Source organism: Trachemys scripta, chromosome 2, assembly GCF_013100865.1.
Source record: "Trachemys scripta elegans isolate TJP31775 chromosome 2, CAS_Tse_1.0, whole genome shotgun sequence".
NCBI lineage: Eukaryota > Metazoa > Chordata > Testudines > Emydidae > Trachemys > Trachemys scripta.
In genome coordinates this window covers 150,502,138-150,522,568 of record NC_048299.1, presented here as the reverse complement: position 1 = coordinate 150,522,568, position 20,431 = coordinate 150,502,138, and the positions used below count along the sequence as shown (strand labels likewise).

At 40.5% G+C, this 20,431-nt stretch overlaps 1 protein-coding gene across 2 annotated transcripts; it reads right to left on the bottom strand.

Moving 5' to 3' along the window:
- Positions 1-1,653: 1,653 nt before the first annotated feature.
- On the bottom strand, positions 1,654-19,592 carry ENTPD4 (ectonucleoside triphosphate diphosphohydrolase 4). Of its 2 annotated transcripts, none has more exons than XM_034761840.1 (14): positions 19,469-19,592; positions 17,150-17,260; positions 16,536-16,658; positions 14,399-14,593; positions 12,638-12,843; positions 10,703-10,853; positions 10,505-10,608; positions 9,051-9,110; positions 8,557-8,711; positions 6,621-6,787; positions 4,815-5,139; positions 4,215-4,300; positions 3,194-3,355; positions 1,654-2,830 (listed from the first exon to the last, which is right to left on the bottom strand). In XM_034761840.1, exons 3-14 carry the CDS (start codon positions 16,541-16,543, stop codon positions 2,602-2,604), a joined length of 1,848 nt encoding a protein of 615 aa, XP_034617731.1. In that variant the 5' UTR covers positions 16,544-16,658; positions 17,150-17,260; positions 19,469-19,592; the 3' UTR covers positions 1,654-2,601. The 2 variants fall into 2 exon arrangements, with proteins under 2 accessions (XP_034617731.1, XP_034617732.1); XM_034761841.1 differs by having other exon boundaries at positions 8,581-8,711.
- Between the last annotated feature and the right edge of the window lie 839 nt (positions 19,593-20,431).

Below are 20,431 nucleotides of genomic sequence, written 5' to 3'. Positions count from 1 at the left end.
ATATTGCAGATAATCTACGTAGCACCAACATGGTATCTATCTGAGCACTTCATATTTATGAATAACTTTATTATCACAAAGAGTCTGGTGGCACCTTAAAGACTAACAGATTTATTTGGGCATAAGCTTTCGTGAGTAAAAACCTCACTTCTTCGGATGCATCCGAAGAAGTGAGGTTTTTACTCACGAAAGCTTATGCCCAAATAAATCTGTTAGTCTTTAAGGTGCCACCAGACTCTTTGTGATAATAAAGTTATTCATAAATATGAAGTGCTCAGATAGATACCATGTTGGTGCTACGTAGATTATCTGCAATATACAAAAAGGTACAATTGCTTGTGCTGGAGATATGAGAAACTTTGTTTTTATGAATTTAAGTGCCGAAAGGATTTTTGCATGAGGATTTAGCCTAACTTCTCCTTAAATCATTCCTCTATTTCCTTTAAACTCCTTGTAAGTTGTACAGCTAAAAAGTTGTGTTTAAGTCTGGAAACAAGGGTAAAATGCTACTAACAAGCTGGGCTTTTTACATATAAAGAAAACCTGTTATTGAAATTGTATTAGCTTTAGAAGGTAAGATCTCCTCAATAACACTTACAGTGATCGGTTATAAAACTTGAGTCCCAATTCTGGAAGTGTTCACTCATGCAAGTAGACCCACTGGAGAAAGCAGAACTACACTTGTAAATGTTTATAGGATCGGGCCCATAACATACAGAAACAGCCAGTCCCCCACTCATTGCAACCATTAATCAATTCCTTTTGCAAAGAAGTAGTGTGCTTTAGGTCAGCACACACTAAGTAGCTCTGAAAATTTAGCAGAACATTCAGATTGCATCAGGTCAGCGTGGTCTTTGGGAAGCCCTTTGCTGTACATCTGATCTATGTTCTAAAAACTGATTGAAACATTATGCTTACTACGCTTGCCAAGCTGCTGCTTTTCTGGAGTAGCCAGTGTTTTAAATGTAGCACACATTGTAGCAGTTAGCTACATAGCTATGTCCTATCAGTCCTGCAGTGTAAAATACTTTACATCTCTGTAGCTCTAAGATATAGGGAGCTTTAAGAGCTCTACCGACATTAATTATGCCTCACAACAGCCTCTGAAGATAGATATTTGATATATTTGGAAATTTCTATCATACAGCAAGCTGTGCTTACAAGATTGAACATTGGCCATGATACAGAACCATCCCCAATATTTTTTCCTGCTCACTGATTGGGGAATCTCTTCATCCACCAATGAAGTGCAGCAACTTCTGGGATGGAGCTTAACCCTCTCGAACAGCATATACGATCATGCTACAACAGTTTAAAACAGGAAGTGAAAACATAACAAGTGTTTAGGTAGGCAGAACATAACTGCCAGAACTTGGTCAGAGAACAAAACTAGAATGATCTGAAACTTAAAAACCAAAAAGAAAAACCACCCACAGATCTGTTTTAGTTTAAAAAAAAAAAAAAAAAAAAGACAAAGGCAAAAGTTATCTCTCTTGAAAAGTTATAAGGGGGAAAAAGATTCCAATATTGAGACTTGCATCAAGTTTCATAACACATTTATACTCACCATGGCAGGTGATTTATAATGGTCATGTTAGAAGCGAGAGCAGGCACTGTTTTATATAGGATAATAAAGTTTTCATCAACGAGAGGTTCATATAAATGCCACTTTTAATCATGAACAAGTTTGCTTTCAAGTAAAACTAATATTGTTTTAAATAAAATATAAATTAACAGGTAAGAAGTTATACCAGGAAAGAACAAAAATAAAGACAATGTGCACATGTGTTTGTTCCACTAGAACTAAATGAAGTCTGTGCATTTTCCAGTCCTTTCAAGCTTATGAGAATTTCAGGGAGATCTCTGGACCATCATGAAACACTGTCGAATGAAGGATTAAAAAGAAGTCACTTTTGCTACCATAAAACTATGCTTCCGAGACATCAAGGCGAAACCTGTAATGACTAAACAAAGCAATGATTTTAGTTGTGTTTTGCATAAACACAGCAGTAGCCACAATAGATGTTTCTCTTCCGTTGCAGTATTTCAACACTTTAAGATGTCAGTTTTTCACATTTTAACAAGTCTGTTTTTTACTGCTTCTAAAAAATCCCGCACTTCCTTTTTCTTGATTTATGAGGCTGAGAGTTTAGAAGTTGAGTGATATCAACCATGGACTTGAACAAAAATATGCATAGCTATTATCCACTCATCCTAGCTAGTAAGTGATATTTCACAATTTTACTGAAGGAAGAGAAATCAATCATTCTGTAACCATAGGCTGCCTCCATTTATTCATTTACTGGCATCAAGTCTTGACTTCCCCTCCCCTTTAACATGAAAGTGCATTAACTTTTTTAAATTAATTTTAAAAACCATTTTTGGCAGACATTCTCTAGTCCACTTGGTGTAGTCTGACCTCAATTTCCCATAATCTAAGTTGTTTCCAAAGCTCTTGCTGAGTTCAATACTGCTGGGAGAGGTTTCCTCATACGATTTTTTTGGGGGAGGGGAGGACAGACAAAAAGGAGAAACCCTGAGGTAAAAAAAAATGGCTTGTACTTTAAAAAGTCTAATAAAGAGGCTCTTTATCCTAGTGTTTCATAAGGCTCCTGGAATCTTCTGTGGTGGGAGGCCTTCCTCAATCCAGAGGGAAGTGGATGAGCCATTGCGCAGCATTCTCCGGTGAATCCGTCTCAGCCTCAGCAGATACAGCACAATGGACAGCAGCACAATCAGAAAACAGACGAAGAACAAATAGTGATTGTAAACAAAGGAGAAGCCCCTCCAGTGGGAGTGATTTCCTCTGAAGTTCTCTTGCTGGATGTCTCTGAGAAACAAAGGGGGGAAACACGTACAAAATAGGAAACAAGACTTCAATCCTTCAACGAGGCAAAAAAATTGCCTTTTGATCATCTTACCACAAAAACTGGAAGCACATACACTAAACACGACTCAGCAAAGATTACTACAGTTGAGCTATCTGGCTGACTTGCTGGCATTTGTGTTTATCCGCAGAGATATTTACTAGACACACTTTGGTTTAAAATAAGCACCCAAGCCCTACATACAAGTGTTTTGTATGCTAAACTTGAAGCAATGTTTCTTCTGTTCCTGTTCGCCACCTGCTTTCATATCAAGCCACCCCACCATCCAAGCTTTGCACCTAACCATTTGTAAAAACAAGCAGTACCTTAAAGGTAAAAATCGTGTTCGGTAAAGGATGGCTCCCAATGTCCATTGCACTTCCTTATCATAAACCTGCAGAGCAGTTTTTAAATTGCTGTAGTTGATGGGAAAAGAGAAACCACTGTGGAACACTTCATACATCCAGGCAGACTTAAAACACTGATACCTACAGAACAAGCAGAATAAAGGCTGGTTATGTCATTTGATTTTTCATTTTTTATACTACTTATACGGTGCCATCAGGTCACACAGTACTTAGATATACAAGATTCAGATCCCTGCTCTGAGGGGTTTATAATCCACTGTAAAGACAAGAATAGAGACAGCCCCAGGCCCAACGGTCTTGCACATTAAGACAGGCACAGAGAAGACCTAGTGTATATATAGGTGACAGAGGGTTAAATGATCTCTTATTATTTAAGCCCACTCTTCTCCTCCGATCCAATATTGATGTGGGTTAGCTGTTCTGGGCCTCACGGGAATTGGGGGGTTTGGTTCCCCCCCTTTTATGAAGGGATGGCACCAAGCACAGTGAGACTAGAAAGCAACACGGAAGTCGTGATTCCTAGTCACCTGCTCCAATCATGAAACTATACCGCAAGATAACACTGGTCCTGCCAATCAGTGACATACCGAGATACCGCCGATTCCATTAAAAGTTTTATAAACCACAATAAAAATGCATTGCAAGATTGTTCCCTATACTCCAAGAGTTGCATTACTGTATCGCTAAAGAGCAACATGGTTTATGATCAATCTTTTTTATAGCTGATGCAATTTTTAAGCTTCACTCAACCTGATCACAATGGGTCCCTTCTGGCCTGGGAATCTATAAAACTCATTCAGATTTCCAATGCTTTTTTAAAAATGAGAGAGACCCACCTTGTCTCTCTAATATCCCAGGACTGACACAGCTACACCTATGCAGCATATAACAATGTTTTAAAATAAGTCATTTGGGCATGATGCTTCTCTTCTGGTAACTCTGCATGAATGATTTCTGCTGTACAAACATGAATACTCACTTCAATCGATGAAGATCAGCATGTGATGCATAAAGACCATGGTCAAAACGTTCCTGCAGGACAGACCACTTAGTGGCACAATAATCCTTAACAAAACAAGCAAACAAAAAAGGCTCTGTTTACATATTGAATTAAGCAAAATATACTATGCCAATGGATAAACAGCTTTATAAAGCATGAAATGTAATTTAAAATTAAAAGTCAAGGGAAGCCTGGCAAAAAGTTAGTGGGTCACAGTTGGTTTGTGTTCTGGTCCCTTTTTATATGATTTTAAGCACATATGCTGTGTGACAGATAAAAACTAAAAGAGACTGTAGTTACATTTTTAAAGTGTAAGAGTTCTGCCTGAGTTTTCTACAGTTCCTCTGGAGTTCAGCTCTCACATTCTGGGATGGATCTTGCTCATCCTAGAATTCCTCTACTATTATGTAGTAGTGAATCGTTCTCATGAGAAAACCCTGATGAGGCCAGAAAGTGAGCTACTGTAAGTTATATACGTAAAAGGAGCTTAGATTCCAAAGGAAAAGCTTCATTGCCCCAGTTTCAGGAGTAGCCGCTGTTTTGGATTACTAGGAAGATTATACCTCAAGAATGCTTTACCTTTGCAGCTTTAATAAATTTAGCAGCATTGTAGTCTCCTCCCATACGCAATACATCTTCGGTACAGTAGAAGAACTCAGAGAAGCCATAAAACTCGCTGTTCTGGAAGTGCACTGCAGGCTGATAGATGCCGTTTAAAGAGGTCTGGGTTTCATTGGTCTTATTCATGAGAGGCTGAATAATTTCACGACACAGATTAAAATCTCCAGTCCCTCGCATATACAGTGTCTGTCCATTCTGTCGGATTTCATCCTCAATCTCTAGCGGCAGGCAAGGGTCCAGGTAGGGAGACTCAGAAGTCATACCAGTCTGTTTACCCAGAAGTCTGTCACAAGATTAAGCACAGTTGAAACAATCATAGGTATAGCATGCTCAGAATCCTATTTTGGACAAAAATGCATCATCAAAACAGACAGAAAGAAGACCAAGTCATTCTGACTTGAGCAAATTTTGGCACCTACTTTTACATCATAAAAGAGTACATTAAGTCAGGCACACTACGCTAAATCTACCAGAGTTACAAGCCATTTGGCCTGGAGACAGAGAACAAAAATCCAAGCAACTGCAGATTTTTTTGTTAAGGTTTTACACTAACTCCATGAAGTGCATTTAAAAAACGTCATGGTGCAGAGCAGGCTTTATTCACAATCCCGAAGCTACCAGAAATAACAGCTGCATCTCTTCTCCAGTTACAGCTTGGCTAACACATGCAAAAGTATTTAATTAGCATAATTAAAGAAACGTTTAATAAAAACAGTAACTGGAAGTTGGTACCAAAAAAAGCTTATAGGTGCCGCTAAAATGGCTTCTAAGGCCCAGTCTACGCTGCCTCGCATTTTGGATCAAGGAGGTGTCAACAGCAAGGTGCTGTACTGTAACTCCCCCCTGTGGACACTGCGCACACAATCTAAAATAAGCAAAGTTAATAACTTAGTGCAACTTGATAACTTAATTGATTAATTACACAGTAAAAGCATCCTGACTGGTTAATAATTAAGTCACACAGTGTTTTAATATCATGTGCTGCAAAGAGCCACAGGAGACGCATTAAAAAGCTCCTTGTGGCTCGCAAGCTTCAGTCTGAGTATTACTGCTCCAGATTGAGACAGTGTGGGATCTGGAGGAGATTTCTGTTTTGAGGGTGAGTCAGAGAATTTTCCCCCAGCCCCAAAAAAGAAAACCATTATTCTATTTATCCAATCAGACAACTGGCACCTGCAGTTAACTATACAGCTAGAACAGACTGCTTGGCTCAGTGAAGTGTGAGCACCTCACATGGGCTAATTCAAATAATTCAAAATGCTCCCAGGCCCTCCTGTGGCTGACGGAATAATTCCTCCACTAGCAATCTCAATGGTAATTTACAGCACTTGTATAAAAATTGACTGTTTCCTAGATTGGAGCTTCCAAATAATTTGCTAGAATGGCAGGTCTTGGGAACACCAAACACTTTGGATTGTGAAAGCAGGCTTAGGTGGTTCTCCCAGTCCACCCTTTCTTCCTTGGAGCTGGACAGTTCCGCAGCACTGACAGTAAAGCCAGGCAGCAGCATTAAAGCTCTTGAGTCCTGCTTAGCTGCCATTCTCTGAACACCATACATCTGCAATTTGTGGGGACACAAACCTATTTCAGTCCATCAAAGTTCCAGCATATTCAAGATAGGGAATGAGTAGTAACAGTATTTAAAGAGGGACAGTATACTGCTCAACAATTTTAGATGTGTCCATTTGGGGGGTCTACATTTTGCTTGGGTTTTCAGGACAGTTTAAGTATTTATAATATGCAATCAGCCACACAGCAAATTACCTGTTTCTAAACATTGTGTTGGTAAATATACTGTCCTCGTATCTCTGCCGTGCTGCATTCCCACCAAAACCAAGGAACGTCGCTACGTACACTCTGTACACGTGCTCGGTCTGATGAGCATCACAGCCCAAATTGAACTCTGCAAGTAAGTTTTTGGCTACTTCCTCCTGCAGGCACCCAAGTGACAGGAGATTAGAGAGACTTTTGCAATACAAAGCAAAGCTAGTCACTACAAGCCTGTGAACACCAGAGTGCTACAGGCACTGAAGTGTCATTTCAGATCGGGTTCTCACAGCTTCTCAGAGACTCTACATTCAGCCACTCTCACTCAGATCTCCTCAGACATGTCCCAATATTGCTTGTCAAAATTTCTGAAGCTTTACAGAGAAAACACCAGTTCCAAAGACACTTCGGGCTGGTCTCCACTATGGGGAGATCGATGCTGCTGCAATTGATGTAGCAGGGATTGATTTAGCGGATCTAGTGAAGACCCACTAAATCAATGGCACAGCGCTCGCCAAGAAGAGTAAGGGAAGTCAACCAGAGAGTGTCTCCTGTCGACTCAGCGCAGTGAAGACACCGCCATAAGTCAACCTAAGCTATGTCGACTCCAGCTACATTATTCACATACCTGGAGTAGCGTAACTTAAGTTGACTTACCCCAGTAGTGAAGAGAAGCCCTTCATGTAGAAGGTGCCAAGGGAACCACCGTAATGGTGCATGGGGGTTCCAGCATCTGCAGTAGCAGGCTCACAAACATCACAGGCATTTTCTTGGTACACAGTCAAGAGGACAGAGGGAGGACCAGGGTATCACAAAAACTCTTTAGATCTAACATCTGACCACAAGTTCAGATAGTATAAAACCATATGTTGGTAAACAATTCTTTGCAACTTCTCGTACTATCAAATTCATCTTTAGTTCAGGGGACAATTTTTTTTTTTAAAATAGCAAAAATAGTCAGTTTCCTCTCCCTGTTCCATTTTTGAAATACTTATACTTTAAGTGCTTTGTCAAAGACTTGTAATAAAATAAGGAGCCCAGATATTATGTCTTTCAAAGATTAAGATGATCCCCCATTAACAATGGTATTGAATTCCAAGTTTTTAAAAGAAGTCTCCTATCAGATTTCCACTCTAGTATCCTCTTCCTACATATGGGCATATCCCATAGAGGTGTGTAGGGAGAGGGGGAAGTATATTGCAGTAGATCTTTTGTGTTAAGAGGAGAATTCTGCCCTCTATCTGAAGAGGCAGTGTTTGCTAATACAACTGTTCAGAGGAGGAAAAATGCAATTTCACAGACTGCTTAAATAAAAATTGTTTAGTTTTAACAATGTATTGTGGGTCTAAGCCTGTGGTTCTTATACAGTCTCTCCTCTGGCAAATTTCCCAGGAAGTCAATGGGAGTTTGCCTTATTCAAGACTTGGGATTTGCCCTAAAAATCAATACATATTTTAATCTCAAAAGTAAGTCATATTGTTCCATTTGAAATTTAGAAACAAGTTAGTTCTAGTCTTTTCTACAGCACATATACTGTGTAGTGCACATAGCACATTTTGTTTAATACAATGACCTGTTACTTTGATCAATTTCTCATGTTCTACCTTATCAAGGGAAATTACATAAATAAATACAGCTCCCTTCTCATGCGGGAACTACACCACTTTTAGCATGAAAAAACTCTTAAGTATGCTTAGAAAAATCCAATTAAGAAAGTTAAAATACTTGTACAAATGAACGTTTTATGCTTTATCAACTTTTTTTTTTCTTCTTCAAATGAACAAAACACAAATGAATTGCTTAGCTGATGAGGGACTCGTGGTCATGTCTTCTCTTTCCTGGTTTTGGGATGTGATATAATGAAACAAAAACCAATGGATATGGGTTAAAAACAGGAAAAAAAAAAATGAAGGAAAATTGTACAGATAATAACCTGCTGTGAAGAGGCAAAGCTTACAGTTTTAGGGACTTCATATGCTATCTGGGTCGACACGCCGCCCATGTCGAGAATACCCACTGTCCTCTTACGAATGATAGCTTCCTTGTTCTCACTGGTAGGGATATGCACCTCCACTACTGCATCATCCTCTGGAACACAAAATGGATATCTGGCACTACTGAGAAATACATTTGGGATGGGATCTTAAGCAGTATCAAACTCAATGAGAAAGAACACCTTCCACTGAACTGCTGTGTTGTTAATGACAAATTTTAATACTGAACATGAATCACTAGACTAGTCACGTGAAATTTAGATATCGCCCTTTGCGCAGTGCGTGATTGGTGTGCTCCAGTATCCACATTGGGCCTATTTGAAGACACTCATTACAAAATAATTATCTGGCACTTTACCGTTTCCCCCCCTCCCAATACTGTGTGTTGACAATATACAGGAAGTTTCTTTTAAAATATAATTAATATACTTGCCATCATCAATATGTTCAAATCGTCCCAAAACAAAATTGATGCCAATCCACGCATATACTCCTAGAAGCATTTAAAAAAAAGAGTTTGTAAAAATTTTAGGTAGCTTTTTTAAAACCTATTACAGTTTAGTCTCCCTCAATTATCTTTATGTTCATTTCATTTGTTAAACACATTGTATGTCAACTGCATTACATGCAGAAACATTTCTTTTTATAAGCATTCCTTGAAAATTTAATAGTTTTTTGTCACCTAAAATATTCAAATATAAAACCCTAGCTCATTAGTTTAATCATTCAGTAGTTCAGTCATTCTTTAAGGCAAGTTTTTAAGTAAAAAAAATTCAGAATAAAATCGGAAGACCTGGTCATCTATAAGTAAGGCTACGTTTTAGCGACCTGTCCATGACTTTTACTATATATTCCTGCCTAAAACTTTGGGGGGGGGGGGGGATCAGCTCAGGGGGACAACCCGGGGGGCACTGCAGGTGCTGTAAGTGCTCAGGGGAGCGGCAGGGGTGGGGGGGAGGCTCCCTACTCAGCTCTTAAGCTCCTCTGCTCTGGCCCAAGCCCCGGTTCTGCAGCTCCCATTGGCTGGGAACCGCGGCCCATGGGAGCTGTGTGGGCGGTGCCTGCCAGCAGAGGCAGCCCATAGAGCTAGGAGCTGAGGGAGGGGAGTTCCTGTCGTCCTTTCAGGAGCCCGTCCCTAGGTAAGCACCACCCCGCACCTCAATTCCCAGCCCTGAGCCCCCCCCCAATACCCAAACTCCTGCTGCTGGGGGGCGAGACTGCCCCAGCAGCAGCTGGTGCAATTGGCCCAGGGGCTGCCTGAGCTGCTCAGGCGGCCCCTGGGCCAGGCACACCAGCAGCTGCTGCAGAAGTCAGGGAAAGTCAAGGAATCCGTGACAAACACGGAGCTTTATCTATAAGCCACTTATAGCCAACTATTCTTCCTCTACAGTGAGCTTATATGTTTCTAAAAAGAGTACTTTTTCCACACAGTCATAGAAATACAGGGCTGGAAGGGATTTTGTGAGGTCATCTAGGACAGCCTCCTGCACTGAGGCAGGACCAAGGAAACCTAGATCATCCCTGACAAGTGTTTGTCCTGCCTGTTCTTAAAAGTCTCCAGTGATGGGGATTCCACAATCTTGGAATCCTATTATATATCGGACTCTTTCTCTTATTTCTGACATCAGCCAATGGACACACATGCCTGACAGCTACATAAGGAGGCATTAATTATTTCTCCTGATTTTAGAGGACATCTTTCATACATTATTGGGGCATTTTTTGCTTTTGACCAGAATGCAAAACAGTTGCTGTTGAGATATAAGATCTCTTAACTTACCAAGCATTTGGACAAAGAAAGCAGCCAAAAATAAAAAGATTTTAACAAAACAGGACTGGAAAGAAACAAATATTTTAAAATGGTTTTCTTCTACAGCATTAACTTACCTTCTTGTTTCCCGGAAATAACTTCTGCATGAGAGTCCGAAAACAGAAAATCAAAATGCACAGGAATATCAGTGAGCAGATCTTCTAGTATTGCCTTCTGCTGGCTGCAAAATTACCAACATTTTGAACAACGGTTAAACTACTTGAAGCACTAGGATCTTTAAACTAAATATTGAAAGAAATAAGGTACCAATTCACCTCTCAGGCAGGATTCTCATCCCTGCAGTACAGAGGATATAGAGAGGAGTTTCTTTGTGTTTTGCACGGGGCACGTGTTCTGCAGCGAAGTTCAGAAGTGGAGAAATATAATCGCTGACTCTTTCAGGAGAGCTAGCAAACTCTGAAATGCCTAGAGAAACAGACAGATGAATGAGGAAGTGCCAAGTGTAAGGTAACAGCTTCTTTCACATAAAGCATCGAACTTGCTTTTAAAAAAAACAAACTCACAGGCTTTGAAGTTTTAAAGTAATTATTTTTTACATAAAGTCAGCTATTTGCAAATGCTAACCAGTTTTGTCAGAAAAGGGCTCACAATCAGTTAATGTGTATAATGGAATTACTTAAAAACTAAAAAGACTTACTCTACTAATAACTTTCCAGCTAACAGTCAATGCAAGGCATAAACCAAGTACAAAATACTACTCAAGTATCTATGCTATATAACACCCTCATAAGAATTGATGGTAATTTATTTTTGGCTGGAGCAATATAAGATAGTGACTTCTACAGTTCTGAAATGCCGTTTACCTCACCCTTCTCCCATTTCAAGATGTTTCAGTTCATTGTGGTTTTTAAGTTCAGATTAATATAACTCTTAAGTGTTCAGCACAGACTTTGGCCCAATCTTCACTGGGATCATAACAGTGCTAGCTATGCTATCACCAGCATTTCCATGGTCAGCATACACAGAGATATTTTCACACAATGGCATGAGAACTATGCAACAGGAAGACATGGATTGGACTTCAAAAGGAGATTGCTTAAACTCTTACTTTACAAGTTCCTTAACAGTCAGTTTTTAATTATTCAAATGCATTGTTCCAGTAACAGTTACCCAATTGTCTACTTTCAAATTGGAGACAGATTCCATTTAAGTAACAAAATCAAAACTGATTCTAACTGAGCAGAACTGGTTATTTAACTGACAACTCAATCTGTGATTCTTATAGGTACCTCCTACCTCCACATTGGCAGCACTGTAACAAACTGTAAAGCTGAATAAAGCACCTTTCAAACCAAACACAGATGAAGTCGATGGAGAGCTACAATAATGTAGTTGTACATTTCATAGTTCTTTGGGAAGCCACTGCAATCCAGCCATTAATATACGTATGTAATATATGTAAAATTTGATATGTAGCAATTTTAAATAATCGGTGGCAAGAATTGGTTTTTTGATATGCCTAAATATGAAGTATATATTATTCCTTAATTTACAACTGCATCTAAGATTTTAAAACAAGGGTTCTCAAACTGGGGGTCGGGACCCCTCAGGGGGTCACGAGGTTATTACATGGGGGGTTGCGAGCTGTCAACCTCCCCCCAAAATCCCGCTTTGCCTCCAGCATTTATAACGGTGTTAAATATATAAAAAGTGTTTTAAATTTATAAGGGAACGGGTCGCACTCAGAGGCTTGCTATGTGAAAGGGGTCACCAGTAAAAAAGTTTGAGAGCCACTGTTTTAAAAGGATGTACATAGGTTGGTTGGTTGTATTCCAACTGACCTTTTAGGCAGCAGGAAACAGTTTTTGATTTTGAAGTTAAAAACCCTATTTTCTCATGCAAACCGAGCATGATTTTTATGATTGGAGACGGGAACAAGCTACATTGACGACATTTCAAAAAGCTTAATTTTCAGATGTTCTTTAAATTACGATAATTTTCATGAAATTGCAACACTGTTCTATTTATTACTCTGAGGTCCTTATAAAAGGCTGTTTATTAAATACACCTAATTATTCAAATATGCCTAAAGACCAATTGTATCTACTGGACTCCAAAAAAATCAAAAAAGAAGTCATCTCTCTTCTGAAAAATGAAACCCTGGGTTTTTAATATGAATCTTAAATACTGTTTTGGGTTAGATAGTTAGCTGTTTAGAAAAAATTACTGAACATTAGGGTTTTTCATACCTGGTTTAATTTTCATAACCACTGGTTTTCTGTTTTTGTCCCTCATTTGTTTGATGTCCAACAGATCATGCGGGTTGCCATTGTGTCTTGGCCAACAATACACGAAGATCCTAGACCCGCTGCTACCACAGTCTACCACGATGCCATAGTTCAGATTGGGATTGCTAGTATCTGTAGCTTCAGTGTCAGTCACTCGAGCAAGGTATCTAGAAGAAAAAGTGGCTAAAGTCTATTGGGTATAAGGTTTTGTTTATATATTTGTACTACAAATGTGATTTGATATACTAGACTAAAAAATATCAACCACTTTTGCCTTCTATTAAAGGACCTCACAATTTTTTACAAACATTAAGGCACACAACACATTGTGAAATTTGTAAACATTATCTTCATTTTACACAGGGATAACATGAAGCACAGAAAAGAGAAATGTCTGCCCAAAATCATCCAATTGCTGGTGGCAGAACTGGAAGTGGAAGCCAGGAATTCCTGACTTCCAGTTAGAAATGTTATCTACTACACAATACTTCTCCTTCCACCTTTTATATGTGGTGATAAGGACAAATCAAACATGCTAAATTATTGGAAAGTTTAATAGTTAATAAACTAAAAGCAATTTTAAGTGAGGAGAGGTACTTCTAAAGAGAAACACGAGTGAAAAAATTTAAAATATAATTATGCAACATATAGACATTCACATATAGTTGATTCACCTTATTAGCAACCTCTCTGTTGCCAGCAATGAGTTGCTATTATCTGAAGGTTGTCAATAAGCAACAGACAGATGTGCAGAGCTGCAACTAGGGGAGGAAGCACTGCGACACGCATGATATGTCTGCCTGCAGCCCTGCAAATATGCCTATGGTTGGGAGGGGAGGCTGTGGACAGGGCAGCAGCGGGGAGGGTTGTAAGGCTGCAGCCAGGGAAGGCACGTCCGAGTGCTTCCTTCCTTTGCTGCATCCCTGCAAACCTTCCTGAAGCTGGGGCTTGGCACATCCCTGCACTTCCTTCCTGGCTGCTGTCCTGCAAACCTGCAGCCAATGAAAGAAGCACTGGGACATGCTGAGCCTAGGTTCCCAGTATCACGGCAGTGCACAGCCTGGAGAGGACAGGCAGGTACCGTGCAGCCTCTCGGGCCCACAGTGATCCCACTCCCTGTGGAAAGTCCCTGCAGCTTCCCCTTCCAGCTGCAGGCAGGTTTGTGGGACTGCAGCCAGGGATGGCATATGAAAAAGTTGTCAATAAGTCACATGCCTGTTGCCAATATCTAAATCCCATTAACATTAAAGGCACTGGGACAGGATGGGTTCCTGGCAAAACGTTGCTATTACCTGGAAGTTAATATCCTGATTGTTATTAAGTGGCATCCATTGTATATGTAAGCGAGAGAGATAAACATGTACAATTGTCCAACAAGCTCAAGATAAGAGTACCAAAAAGATATAGTATATAAAAAGTTCAGACCTCACTTATAAGCTTGTTTAGGAGTTTACACCTTTGCCTTCAAAATACAAAAAACAACAAATGTGAAATTACCCCAAAAGGAATATACGAGGTTTGGAGAGAGGAAAGATTACTCCAAGACTGATTTCAGTGAGCAGCATCTTACATAAAACGCTTTCAGTCAATTTATTTTTCCATGTGGCTTTGTACACACCAGGAGATCCAATCACTACTCACTGGTTCAACTGTTTGAAGTGATCAACATGGAACCCCTGAGTTATGTTCATTTCCTGTCCTGAACATTATATTAGTCCTCACCTGTGAAACTTTTTATCCCTGTACGAACGCCCATATTTATTCCGGATGACAAGGGAATAATAGAGCAAGGAGACGGCAGCAGAAAGTATTCCAATGACAATAATTTGTCGCAAAGTGGTGTTCAGTATACGAGGACACCCCACTGGGGAGATGCTGAAGTGCCAGGAAGCAGGAAACAAACAGGAGATGCTGATCCTGAAATTCATAAAGGAGACAGACTGTTTGAAATGCATCCTAACAGCCGGGAGCTAAGCCTTCCCAAAACTGGCTAAGAATTTGAACAAATACTTAAATGAACTTCCAACTTTAAAGGTACATACAAAGGACCTGCTCCTGTTCCTAATAAAATTACACTAAACTCAGTGGGATCAAGATTACACCCTGAATGCTCAAAGCTTTAGAAGAATTATCACAAGTTTAACAGCCAACAAACACCTATCTGTTGGGACATGCATCCTATAATTTCAGTCATCAAACAGATCTTTTTTTCCATCTTTAACTACCAAAATCTTAACGTCGCATAGGCCTCCAACTCAGGTTTTGCTATGTTTCAATGACATCCAGTGTTAACAGAGGTGAACAATAATTGCCTTTGTAAATTGCGAACGAGCTGGAAACCCAAATACTTCGGCACTATGATAGTACTTAAGAATTAGGTAATGAAACTGAGTATTAATCAAACAGCCTTACTTACCTGTAAAAGCAGAGCAAAAATGAAAAACCCAAAGACGCACAGTAAGTACTAAGTAAGACTTACAAAAAGTAATCTGATGTGATATTAGCAACACAAGTAAGGAAATGGAAACATATTTTCCCCCCTCTCAGATTGTCACGATTCTTAGGCAAGTGTTTGACACATGCAGCATTCTAATCCACTACACAAACTTTACAGTTCTTCAGTTCTGCTTCAGAAGCCATGCATAACAAGTTTTAAAAGCTGCGCAACAAAAGCTTCTTTCATAAGGCTCATTAGCACAAACATATCAGAATGAGTTTTGAGTATAAATCTGTTAAAACCCTTCTGATAAGAACGGCCATACTGGGTCAGACCAAAGGTCCATCTAGCCCAGTGTCCTGTATTCCGACAATGGCCAATGCAAAGTGCCCCAGAGGGAATGAACAGAAAAATCATCAAGTGATCCGTCCCGTTGCCCATTCCCAGCTTCTGGGAAACAGAGGTTAGGGACACTATCCCTGCCCATCCTGGTTAATAGCCATGGATGGACTTATCCTCCATGAATGTATCTAGTTCTTTTCTGAACCATGTTATGGTCTTGGCCTTCACAAAAGCCTCTGGCAAGGAGTTCCACAGGTTGATTGTGCGTTGTGTGAAAAAATACTTCCTTTTGTTTGTTTTAAACCTGCTGCCTATTACTTTCATTTGGTGACCCCTAGTTCTTGTGTTATGAGAAGGAGTAAATAGCACTTACATATTTATTTTCTCCACACCAGTCATGATTTTATAGACCTCTATCATATCTCCCCTTCGTCATCTTTTTTCCAAGCTGAAAAGTCCCAGTCTTATTAATCTCTCCTCATATGGCAGCCGTTGACCCCTAATCATTTTTGTTGCTCTTTTCCGAACCTTTTCCAATTCCAATATAGCTTTTCTGAGATGGGGCGACCACATCTGCATGCTGTATTCAAGATGTGGGTGTACTATAGATTTATATAAAGGCAGTATGATATAGCCTAATTTGCATTTTAATTGAGCTATATTAAATGCCACTGTAATTACTTTCCTTTAATACCATTGTTTCATGGCACTCAATCTGTTGGGCTCTGGAGGATGGGGTTACAGCGCAAGTGCTTTATAATTCTAATACCTCTATTCTACATTTATTCTTAGCTTTGCATAATCATATTCTGCAGAAATGTGATCCAAGACTCATCACTTTTCATTTTCAGAACAGTTTCCAAATAACTAACCAATTAATCCTTAACATCTCTGTGAGGTGGGTGGTATTGTCCCTATTATAGAAATATGGGAAAAAAAAGAGGTTGAGTGGATGCCCAGATTTAGGCACTCAAACCTCAGAGCTGGAATTGGAGTTCAAGATTTCTAGGGTTGCAGTCCTCTATTCATCATATTGCAACTCTATCTGTTTGATATTGAGGATTAGTTTAAGCGTCTCACCTTCCCATGTTGGGATATTCTGATCAGGGCAGGCAGGCAAATTAGCTTGTGTTCTAGTATCATCCAGACATCCCAGATTTATAAGGCACATGGATCCTCCCCAGAGCCATTGTTCTTCTATTCCTGTATAAAACAGAATTTAGTTATATTAAAAAGTGATATTCTCACCAAGATCCCAATCCTGTAATTCAGGAGCTCGAATGAAGTCAAATATTTATTAGGATTAGGTTTATATACTCCTTGCAGCATATCTGTAGAGAAGCTCATTTTGAGGAGTTTATCTTTAGCTCTCGTAGATCATCAACAGGGATGCCAGCCCCCAAATACAAATAATTCCACCTGTATTCTTCTTGGGGATTTTTTTTTTAAATTTTCAACATTTCAAACACAAAAAGCAATAAATCCAGACTACATTTCATTAATATTCTTAAATAAAGGATTTCTTTCCAATTAATCTCAAAGCACTTTACAAACATAGACCCCCAATACTGCAACAGGATCTGCAATCGATTGATGGGTACCCATGCATCCATATGGGATCATCTACACAAATCACACTGCAAGATTGAAGCCCTAAATATATACTGTATGAATTATATGCATGGATCACTTACCCCTGAAATGCAACCACCAATGAGATGGAACAGCAGCTGTAACAGTACACAGCAACACCATATAAAAAGCTCAAGACGGATGGTGCTGAAGAACAGTGAATCAAGTTGGAACTGCAGGGAGAATTTAAGGACAAAATCTGAACAATTAAATTGGAATTTGATCCACACCAGCATTAACACTTTTTAACAGAGAAAACCTACCAGTTTACAAAAATTTCCGATATGTGATTTTTATCTACTATTGTTAAAAATAACACAACTGAGGGAAAGAAAAAAAAAAAAAAGACTTTTTTCAGTTTACTTTCCCATTTGACAGCACCTTTCATATAGTCAATTTCATGTCTGTGTGGGCTTCAAACAATAACAATGGAAAGAAACATTAAAACCATGTAAATATAATTCTGAAACCACAAATTGCCAGGGAAACTACCAGGCATATGTAATATCAGACTACTTTTGACTTCTTTTGCTTTATATTTTTTAAGCTTGTCTAGGTTTCATATTGGCAATGTTCCTTTATTAAATAAGTAAAAAGTTACTATTTCAAAATAATTTTGGATGTATGATTCTTATTTATGGTCACACACACCCACTTTTACTTGAACCATCATCTCAGTCAATGACTATGTAAATCCAGATTACAAGTTAAAAAAAAGCAGTGGAGTTTCTGAACAAACAAAAATGATTAGGGGGCTGGAGCACATGACTTATGAGGAGAGGCTGAGAGAACTGGGATTATTTAGTCTGCAGAAGAGAAGAATGAGGGGGGATTTGATAGCTGCTTTCAACTACCTGAAAGGGGGTTCCGAAGAGGATGGATCTAGGCTGTTCTCAGTGGTAGCAGACGACAGAACAAGGAGTAATGGTCTCAAGTTGCAGTGGGGGAGGTTTAGGTTGGATATTAAGAAAAACCTTTTCACTAGGAAGTTGGTGAAGCACTGGAATGGGTTACCTAGGGAAGCAGTGGAATCTCCTTCCTTAGAGGTTTTTAAGGTCAGGCTTGACAAAGCCTTGGTTGGGATGACTTAGTTGAGGGTTGGTCCTGCTTTGAGCAGGGGGTTGGACTAGATGACCTCCTGAGGTCCCTTCCAACCCTGATATTCTATGAAGTAACGAAGAACTATTTTTGAAAGAAGTTGTGAGACCTGGATCACTAGATGCATTTTCTCCCTCAGCTCAAAAATCCACATAGCAAATGCAACAGACACCATCACTGCCTTGAATATGTGTTTTCAAAATGACACATCAGCCAGCCTTAATTATTCTACCAGATATGCTGTAAAACAAAGATGCTACAAGACATTTTGAGAGTTAGGTTAGAGCAACAGGCAATCCTCTGTTAGTGCTGTAGTCAGTAAAACGGTGTCCTTCAATACTGTGGAAGCCTGGAACTATCAATATTTCAAGGTCTGCATGGCCTTTAGCAATGGGAGGCAGATAAGCGTTACTGACCCAGATGACAGAATTTAAATTCTGTATTCAGAGAGAGTTTTTTGTTTGTTTTTCCCTTTGAAAGAAAGTAACATGGTGCAAACCTATAGGGTTACAGTGCAGTGTATGGTTTGATTAGCAAGTTAAGGACAGTAGCTCAGGAACATTAGTATTGCTTAGGGCAAGTGTACACTACCACACTACTTTGGTGTGGCTACCCCAATGCAGCTGCACTTCTGTAGCACATCTGGTGAAGACATGCTATGCTGACAGGAAAATGCTCTCCCATCAGCATAATGACTCCACCTCTGCAAGAGTGTTCTTTTCACACCTGAGCGAGGTAAGTTACATCGAGACCAGCCCAAATAAATAGGATAATAATGCCAAGCTCTTATATAGGCCTTCCCAACATTTTCACAAGCAACAACTATAACGGTCACTCATTCCATCACAGAGAAGGGAAGTGACTGGCCCCAGGTTGGTCACATAGTGAGCTGCAGAGCAGAATCAGGGCAGACCCCAGCAGGCTTCGCTCCCAGTGCCCCTCCCCGCGCCCTAATTCCCTAGACCTCACTCCCCTCCTAGACTCAGGATGAGAACCCTAGAGACCAGATTTCTAGTTCCCCCCTGTTATAACCCCCACACCCCATCATAGAACGGGGAAAGAACCCAGGAGTCCCAGCCCCCCCGGGTCCCACTGCTTTCCCAAGCCCGGCGATGGAAGGAACCCAGGCGTCCGGTCCCCAGACCCTTGCTCTAACCATCGGACCCCAGCCCCGCCCCGCCCGGCGCTCAGGTGAGGGAGGAGAACCGAGGCAACTCCTCCCTCCTCTCCCGGAGCCCACCCGACCCCACCGCCCATCCCCGCAGCCCCGACCCTGCTCGTACCTGCTGGTCTCGCTCCGGCTTGCCTCGGCTCGGCCCCGGTACCACCGCGGCGCATAGCGACACCTCAACCATTCCCACTTCCGGGTCCCGCATGCCGGACGTGACGCAAGCACGCCGGTAAGCCCACAAGAAACTAAAGGAAGGGGGAAAAGGGCAATGGGCTGGGCTAAGAATTGGTCTGCGTGGGACTGGGGGCGTGGCTAACGGCTGGGGCGGGGCTGAGATGGGGGCTAGGTTAGGGCAACAAGGCATGATGGGAGTCTGGCTAAGGCAAAGCATCACGGGAACTAGGTGTGAGCTGGAAGCCTGGCTAAGGTAAAGCATCATGGGAGTCTGGCTAGCGTCAGGTATGCTGGGAGCCCCTGGCTAGGAGTGGGCTGAGAGCATGGTTAGGGTCAGGTATAGTGAAGGCTTAGTTATGGCAGGGCAGCTGCTGTGTAAGGGATCCAGGCAAATAATTAAGTGGATATTTAACTGCCCCTCACATGGGGTTCATGCTGGGCCAGCTGGGGCTGCTCACTGACCTCCCCAATGTATATATATTTAGCTTTCTAGAGTATTGAACCATTGCAGATTTCCATCATAATTAAAATTAACAATTAACACAGCCCCTTTTTAAATGCAATGTTTATTTTGTTGCACAGATACTAAAGGTTTTTCTAGCTGCATGTGCATTAACAGACCACTACTGTATTAATATCTGAAATCTTTGGCACTACTTATAAACGCTCTACATGCTTAGGAATCAGTTCTATAACTTCACACCTAGGGCACTACACACATACAGTACTGGTAAGCCCAAATATTTAAAAATCATCAGAGTCGGGACCCAAAAAATCATGAGATTGGTTTTAAAATCGTGAGATTTTTAAAAAACGGGCTTCTGTTTATTTACCTTCTGGATTCTGGTACTTGGATCTCATTTTCAAGCTTTTCTGTACAACCACAGTGGCTAGAAATGTA

Bases quoted from the DNA above. Each gene is read 5' to 3' on its own strand.
- ENTPD4 (XM_034761840.1), bottom strand. The intron at 10,854-12,637 runs GTATGAAAAACC...CTGTTTCTCTAG, and splicing joins GGTTATGAAAATTAAACCAG to GCATTTCAGAGTTTGCTAGC. The intron at 10,609-10,702 runs GTGAATTGGTAC...GTAATTTTGCAG, and splicing joins ATGAGAATCCTGCCTGAGAG to CCAGCAGAAGGCAATACTAG.